The sequence below is a fragment of the Nicotiana attenuata genome, unplaced genomic scaffold (genome assembly GCF_001879085.1).
Source record: "Nicotiana attenuata strain UT unplaced genomic scaffold, NIATTr2, whole genome shotgun sequence".
In the NCBI taxonomy this organism is placed as follows: Eukaryota; Viridiplantae; Streptophyta; class Magnoliopsida; order Solanales; family Solanaceae; genus Nicotiana; species Nicotiana attenuata.
In genome coordinates, this window is record NW_017680293.1 from 1 (window position 1) to 8,832 (window position 8,832).

The 8,832-nt window shown below is 32.6% G+C and overlaps 2 protein-coding genes and 1 long non-coding RNA gene across 3 annotated transcripts; all 3 read right to left on the reverse strand.

Moving 5' to 3' along the window:
- Positions 1-756: 756 nt before the first annotated feature.
- Positions 757-1,820, reverse strand: LOC109221841. The gene is made up of 2 exons (XM_019386280.1): positions 1,614-1,820; positions 757-1,068 (listed from the first exon to the last, which is right to left on the reverse strand). Exons 1-2 carry the CDS (start codon positions 1,818-1,820, stop codon positions 757-759), a joined length of 519 nt encoding a protein of 172 aa, XP_019241825.1.
- A 45-nt stretch (positions 1,821-1,865) lies between these two features.
- LOC109221842 lies at positions 1,866-3,529 on the reverse strand. Its single transcript, XM_019386281.1, has 4 exons — positions 3,303-3,529; positions 2,498-2,888; positions 2,338-2,437; positions 1,866-2,185 (listed from the first exon to the last, which is right to left on the reverse strand). Exons 1-4 carry the CDS (start codon positions 3,527-3,529, stop codon positions 1,866-1,868), a joined length of 1,038 nt encoding a protein of 345 aa, XP_019241826.1.
- A 4,113-nt stretch (positions 3,530-7,642) lies between these two features.
- Positions 7,643-8,809, reverse strand: LOC109221844. The gene is made up of 2 exons (XR_002067321.1): positions 8,663-8,809; positions 7,643-7,898 (listed from the first exon to the last, which is right to left on the reverse strand). It is a non-coding gene; the product is annotated as an uncharacterized LOC109221844 (long non-coding RNA).
- Between the last annotated feature and the right edge of the window lie 23 nt (positions 8,810-8,832).

An 8,832-nucleotide genomic window follows, 5' to 3' on the forward strand; every position in this document is an offset into this window, starting at 1 on the left:
ATCTATGTTTCATTGTTTTGTTCATAAGTATTCATGCTTAATCTACAGTTTCTATCGTATGTATCTTACAGGATATATTCATACGTATTAAACATGTCATATAAATGTGTATTACTTTTCAGTTGCTTGGCTTATCAAAGTCATTGAAAGTCAGTAACTGTATGCTTCAGGTTATGTACTGTCTATAATAATTTGTCTATGATGATGTTGAGAAGGTTGTATTTGAATGTATTCAACACTATACTACAACTGTGTGCACCCAACATCTATTCACGAAAGGCATTTCAAAATTTATGCTTCAGGTTTTTACGTATGTACTCAACTTGATGTATGTATTTTACTTACTCAGGTTATATGTATTTATTGAATTTGTTATATTATAGCTGAGTATATAGTTGTATTCCGATTTATTTTGATTAGTTATGTATATACAACATATGCACTGTCTATAATAATTTGTCTAAGATGATGTTGAGAAGGTTGTATTTAATGAATGTATTCAACACTATACTACAACTAAATGTATCCATCATCTATTCACGAAAGGCATTTCAAAATTTATTACTTCACAATGTCATCAGAAGTAATGACAAATCGTTGGAGCACTAATACATGTCAGAGTGTTAACTAAATCCTACGTGGAGCATTTCTACACGTTCGCTTGTTATATCCTCCCTGCCCATATATGCTACATGAATGTTGATTTTTTGGCTGCAGCAATTCACCGAAAGGTTTATCGCGCTTCTTCTTTGGCCTTCAAGGAGGTCTTTTCCATTTGGGTGGTAATACAACTTCCTCTACAACATGTGCTGGTATGTTCCAGTCATTTCTGTCCGGTAGCGGGATCACAGGCACATCGTATGTCATTACAACAGAATTTGGTTTGTAATAGTTAGAGCAATAATCTTCTGGCATTAGAAACTTGCTCCTCAATACAGCCCAAGCATGTGGGCATGGTAATTCATCAACTTGGAACCTCCCACAAATGCATTTTCTCTCTAACAGGCAGACGATGTAATGCCTTCCTCCATCGTTAACCGTATGTAAGTATTCAGTCGATGGTATCACCTACATTTAAACATAGACTTATAAGTTTTGAGCACATACAAATGAATTTCTTTATGTATAATGCTGAATTATTCAGTTAAATACAACTGGAATATTTGAATACAGAATAATACATCATATATGTAGATAGGCTGACTATAAACTAAAATTACGTCTTAGCTTATGAATACATCTAAATAAAATACATCAAACATCTGCTTAACTTTAGGCAGCTGAAAAGAAAATACATCGGAATATATTTAAATACATGTTGTTATTCAAGACTAATGAGGCAACTAGATACATAGTACTGATATACATCTGTTGGTTACAATTACTGTGAAGTTTTAAAATACATTTGAATACAGTAAAATACATTTGAATCAGTAAAATACAGCTGTATAAGAATAATGATGCCATTTAAAAAAAAATTATAAGGCTACTGCATGACAATACAACTGAATACGTATGTCTAAAAAATTCTGTATAAGTTATTTTAGAAAACAATTAAGCTATCTAAAGAAATAGCTTAATATATGATACAATGACATTAAAATGAAACTTACAGCCATGCGTGTAGACATTGCCTCATTCAAAGTCAGCATCTCTTGGTATTTTTTTCCAAGAGTTGTGTATGTCTGTGTAGCTTCTTTGCGGTTACTGCAATTCCAACGTCCAAACATCTTCCTAACTTCTTCGAGGAAGTCGTATATTGACAATTCCCTTGGTGATACTAGTGCGGCATTGATTGACTCAGCAATATTTGACGTCATGGTCCATCCCCTGTTAACATGTGCATACAACCTAGCCCACTTTTCTTATCCAGCTAACTCCAAGTATTCTTTCACCCTAATATCTACCGTCTCCAACTTCTCCATCAGACTGTCAAATTCAGCTTGTGTGTATGCTTTTGCCATCGAGAAGTATATCTCGCTCAACTTTGCATGGCTCCTTTTGAATTTCTTATATACGTTGTTCCATAGATGCCATATACAGGCAAAATGCGGTACATCTGGATACACTCTCGATACAGATTTAATGATACTCTCATTTCTATCTGAAACGATGCACATGTTTTCCCTGTCACCGTATGCTATCTTGAATTGCTCAAAGAACCACGTCCAAGCAGCATCTTTCTCTAAATCAATAACACCATATGCTTGTGGCAATATATGGCTTGTAAAGACATTTGAATATATATTTTTAAAACATGTATTTCAATCTTCAAATTATTAACAGAATTAAAATATTAATAGAATTAACATAATTTATTATAATTCACGTACTCACCTGCACCATCCAACGTGCTTGCCGAGACGAATGTCCCGGTGTAGCAAGATTTTAGGTGACTTCCATCGACAACCACAATGGGTCTACAATGATCAAACCCCTTTATAAAGGCATACAAAGATATATACACATACATGAACTTATTTTTGGTTGATTTTACCATTTTAATGTGCGAACCTGGATATGTCTTATCCATTGTATATAAGTATCTTGGTAGTTTTTTGTATGAATCAGCCGGTTCACCTCTCAAAAAATTCATTGCCTTTTCTTTAGCCCGCCACGCCAATATGTAGCTAACATCAACACCTAAATCTGATTTCACATCATCAATAATATCCTTTGGGGTGTATTTCCTCTTATGATTAGTAAGCTTAGGCCTAATCATACCACCTATAAGGCTGCTACTTGCCTGTCGCTGCTCATACACCTTGTCTTTAAGCGGACATGTACGGTTATCAATAAACTCTCTCACTTTGACTAGTTCTGATTTGTTAATGCTCGAAGCCTTAAACTTCCATTCACAATCTTCTGACATACATATTAATGCATAGCTGCAAAGAATTTATCATTATACGTATGGTTAGCATAAATGTTTATCCAAAAAATGCACTCATATACACATGAATACATCCTGACATCTATGTATATAAATTATTATACAACTGAATACAATTACAGTTATATGCATTTAAATACAATGAATACAACTGAATACAACTATAGTTATAGGCATACAATTAAATACAAACAGTAAAAAAAATAGGGAAATAATTAGAGTCACCGTAATATAATTATACCAGTAAAATTCATATGAATACATATATTTAAAGACCATAAACAACCAGACACATCAGTGAAGATCAACTCAAAATCCAGAGATACGCATAAATACATCAACGTATAACTTACAACTCCAACCAATAATACAATATACAAAAAAAAAAAAAAATTAAATACACTCAAACCTGACAGAATTAGACCTATCAACCTGGAATTGAAACCTTTGAGATATAGCATAATTCTCCACCACCTCTTTCAATGTAGCCTTATCCTTATATACTTGGCCAACCATAACCTCCCTTTGATTAGTTTTTGAAATTATCAAATCCTTGTCCAGTTCAAACACCCCAATTGCTTCTCCTGAATTGACAAAATCTAGAGCAAGCGTATCATCTGTACCGGAATCATACATTTGAAGTGATTCGTCTATTTGCACAATATCGCCTTGAATTAAACTACCACCGGATACAAGTTCTTTTTTAATCGTTGTTATGCACAAAGGNAAGTGAACTGGGTACAGAAAAAAGGGAGAACTGAAATTTAGATGTTGCTCTGGTTTTCGCTATTTTTCTTCTTGAATCGTGATGGAAGAATACATATTTATGGGCAATAGTTTGTGTTAGTTGAGTTAAATTAGGAGAATATCAGGTGAATTGATTCCCTTTCCGTTTTAAACAAGTTCACCCTTCCATATTATACGCGAAATACGTTACTGTTTTCACGCTAATAACGCCTGAATACATCTGAATACATCTCAAGCTTAGCTGGATTCCCAAAATTCACGCCTATTTTTGCTATTGTATTCATGAATACAATAGCTTAAATACATCAAATACATCTAATAACCACATAAAAGGTATCTATAATCCGTAATATAGCAAAAGGTATCTATAAATGGCTAATTACACCTAAAAGATGGTGCTTTATGAAAAATTTTCTTAATAAATTGGCGGGTTATTGATCCGCCCAAAAATTATTTGGGGTAAGATGGGCTGGGTCAAGAGGGCTAAAATTTGGGTCATAGCCCAACCAGCTCAACTCTTACCAAACTTTAATTAATGTATGTTACTTTCTAATAAATTGTTTGATTATCACAAAGACTTTTTTTCTTTTGTTACGGTCATATATAACAAAATCAAACAAAAAAAAAAATTATTTTAATGATAATTTGACAAAGCTACTCATGGATCAATTTGTGCTAAAGATCAACACAACTTTAGATGGATTGAGATGAATTTGGTAATGAACTGAGTTCAACGAATGGGCGGGTCAATAACCAGCCCAACCTTGGACGGGTTGGATGGGTTAAATGAGTTTGAAGGAGGCAAAATCGGCCAAAACATTTGTTGAATAGATATACTGTGTTACCAGTTATCTCAGATTTGTAACAATAGCCATTTTCCTTGCAAATAGTTATTGAACGCCCTTGTAAATCTTGAATGAAAAGCTCAATGACTGATTATTTAGGTTTTTTTGGAGCTCAATGTACAGTTTGAAGAGCGTAGTACATTGACTTTCAGCTGTCGCTTTCCTTTTTCCATGTTCAGAAGGGAATGGTGATTGGTGATGGCAAAAAGACCACATATTGAATACATTTTTGTTTTTCTTTTCTTGAAAGCGCATATAAACTACATAAAATTCACATGCAAAGACATATTGTATAAAAATTATATGAAAAGTGTATTTAAATTTTATGTTATTGTAGTTGTATTAAATTTGTCATAATATTATATGAAAATTGTAGATAAGTTATAAATAAATTGTATATTGTATGATCAGTTGTATGAAATTTGTATTTAATTTGTATGTTGTTGTATCAAATTTGTATGCTGCTATAGATGTACCAAATTTGTTCAAATTTGTGCGATATTTGTATTTTTATTTGTATGCTATTGTACCATATATTCTTCTTTTCTTGCACGATTTGCTAAAGAAAAAAATAGCCAAAATGATTTCCAAATTGACTCATGTTGCACTGGTTCGTGTTGTTTGAATTGAAAACTTGGGGTGGAGAAATTTCAAGTTCCACCATTGAAAGCGTCATTGGTTCTCTTTTAGAAATCGAATTTCATCCGAGATTTGAAATTTGTGTGAGAGATCAAATGGGTAACATAGTTTCTTGTTAGAAATATTAATACAAAGTTTAATCGTAAGTTTGGAGGCGATTGAATCTAATTTGCTAAGGCTTGGGGCCGTGTCAAATTTCGAAGTCAATTTCTGCAAAGAAAATGATTGTGGTCTTTTTGAAAAAAATTGCCCCTAACGTCAACTTTTCGGCCCACTCATATCCTCGAAACTAGCGGCCCTATTTTGATTAAGAAATTTTTTTATTACTATTATGTGTTAAGTTCCTATTGGCTTAAATTAAAATCTCATCCCAAATCCACTTATTAGCCCACTCCATGACCAGAAATATCCATACTCGACCCATGACCTGCTTTTTAAAATGCCCTAACTTCACTTCTCAACTTCTCCTCTTCCATCCCTGACCTCCCACTCTGCATTTTCTCTAATCATTCTCCTCCTTAGCCAAAGTTCAATAACTCACCATTGCCGATAGAGGACCACCGTCGGCTCCAACTTTTAGATCTTCACCCTTCAACACCCACAGATCTCCCTCCCCCACTCAGATTTTTCAGCCTTAATTTAATTTTTAAATTAACATTTTTTTAAATGAGTGAAGCATGTATTCTTTTTAATTAAATTACTGGTTTATTTTAAGATTTTATGGTTTAATTAGTTATCTTTTTGCCTAAGTTATATTTGTTGTGATACCGTAGCTTTTTGAAGTTAATTCGAAATCATGTGAGTAAATTAGCTTCACAGTTCGTTGCCGGTGATTTGGTTGGTAATTGTCGAAGGTTATTAAGTTGGGAAAGATGAATATGGAAAGGGATAGGTACCCAATAATAAATTAATAGGAAGAAAAATATGAAATTTTGGTAAATGAAAGCAAAAAATGATTGGATCATGAGTCAGGTATAGAATCGAGTGTTTGAGAGGCTAAAAAGGATTTAACGGGTTGGATCGACTAAGATGGATCGTGGGTGGATTATTTACGGATCAGATCTAGGTTATAGTAGGATTCTTAATTTTGGCCAATAAGCAATTGCCACGTCATATATAATAAAATAATTTTTATTCAGCAAAGGTCCGTGAGAAATAAGGGCATGAATGAGCCAGATTTATAACGGTAAGGGAAGTTTTTACAAAGTAGGTGGACGAAAGGTATCTTTAAACCTAAGCGAATAGGTAAGGGTCAATTTTAGCCCTTTTTCGTTTGTAAAGACTAAAATTGGGGGTTCCTCAAGCTTGAGAGAATTATATTCAAAAAACCATGGATAATATGGCCGGTTAACTCATTTTCTATACGTATTAAATATGGTTGGATCGGATAATCTATTTTTACATTATCCATTTTTAACTCGCCCATATTCGACGCGACCCGCATACTTGCCACCCCTAATAGTTTGATTGGAATTATATATGTACTGGAGACTTTGAGGTGTTTCAGGTGTATCCAAACATAACCCAAGATCTCCTTATAAATATATTGAACATGCAAGATAATATACTGGACACTAATTCTATGCAAATCACTTCATTAAAAACATGACTTCTTCCTCCCTCACTTGCTTACCAAATATTAAAGAATGTACATTATATTATTATAAGTAAATATAGACGAGTGCTCAAAAGTAAACAAATGTAAGATAAGCAAATAAAGCCATAGCCATGGAGGACCATCCAAAGGAGGTAGTTGATGATGATGAGCTGTTGCTTCTTCGCGCAGCACGAGCTGCTGGGACCAATGTGGTAGTTGCACCAGAACTACTAGCTCGACGAGCGACGGTAGGTGTTAGAAGGAGGCACATGATGATAGAAAGCACAAGCACAATCTTCATAATGTTCTTCATAGTTTTTCTGCTCAGATATATATGTACTGGTCGGATTTAAGAATATATAATGACAGAGTAAAAAATACTTCACTACAAGAAAGTGAGGATACGACGACATTTATTAAATGTCATGTTAAGCTTCTTAAATGTCGCAAATTCGTTTATCGACATTTATTTTACATTTGTATCAAATGTCGTAAATTTCAATGTCGTTTATTTTTCGACACTTAAGTAAATGTCGGTAAAAAATTTACGACATGTAGTTTACGACATTTAAGTAAATGTCGATAAGTTACGATATTTATTTTACGATATTTAGGTAAATGTCAGTAAGAAATTTACGACATTTACTTTTAACCTTTAAAAATGTCAGTAAGAAAATTTACGACATTTATGAAAATGTTGTATTTACATTTACATAAATGTCAAAAACGATTAGTGACTTTTTTCAAAACTTTTCAAAATGTCGTATAAAAAGTTACAACATTTAGATTAATGTCGGTACCAAAAATTTTAAAATATTAATAATAATCCTCTATTTAGTTTTATCATAACACTTTATATTCAATTTGTACATCCACAAATGTCAACCTTCAACAAAATAAAATATATGTAAAACAAATGCCTTTTAATACTTAAAAAATAAATTAGCAATCTAAAAAGTATTTTGTACAAATAGATGATGCCAAATCAAATGATTTATTCTCTAAGTAAAATTCAAATCCAACTAAATCATAAAAGACAGTAATTTCAACATGTAACTACGTTATTATCACTTTCGAATGAATTCTCTTCACTTCTAGACTAAATCCTGCAACAAAGCTTTTTGAAACCACCTCTCCATTAGTCAAGGTTTATTGCCAGTAATTCTCCTTCAAAATGCTGCACAAAAAATCATACAGAAAAAACAATTATAACTATATAATAAAAGGAATTCTTTCCTCTTCGATTATAACAAATTGAGATGCGAAAAAACAACAGAATGGGATTCTAAAAAACAAACATACTGTATAATGAATATAATAGCAGCAGCTGAGAGGAAAGAAAGAAAATAAGGCAAAAGAAAAGAGAGAAAAAGTATCTTGAATTTTTCATACTTACCCATTTTTTTATGTGTACTTCACTAAATCCAATCTTCTTGATTGTATTAACCCGAGAAGAAATATTATATTGGTTACTTTGATAGTTTACAAAAGTGAAATAGAATACAAGATATAAAATAAGATAAAACCTCATAATAATTTTTATTTTATGAAAGATACTTTATGAAGTATAGCTAAGGTAGCTTCAGACAACCTTTCCTCCATCTAAGTTTTTATAGCAGAGGTAGCTTTTTGAACTTCTACCTCAACCCTTTTATCAAAATCTCTTTGCTCAGCCTGAGATTGTTTACATACTAAGCCATAAACAGAACTTGGAGCTGCTCCTTTTCCTAGAATTCGAATAATCCAATGAGTGTCCGGTCCCATAACTTGTGCATACACATTATTGGGAGCACTTCCAGAGACATTTAACTCAAGGACATACCTTAGCAAGTAAATTCATTTCTTTCTCTTTTTTTTTTGGAAAGGACAGTAAAATAGTGAAAAGTTATAATTTGTAATGCAATGAAAGTACCTTTATATATATAAAGAATAGGAATTTACCATTACTTCACCAGCTATCTCATTTATTGGTTGTTCATTCTTTCTCATATATGTTCTTGTGAATACTTCAATACGACTTGGTTTTACACCATCCTTCTTTGTCATCTGGTTAAATAGGAAAAAGGTGTATAAAAAATATTCAAGAAAATAATAATTGATATATAAATTAC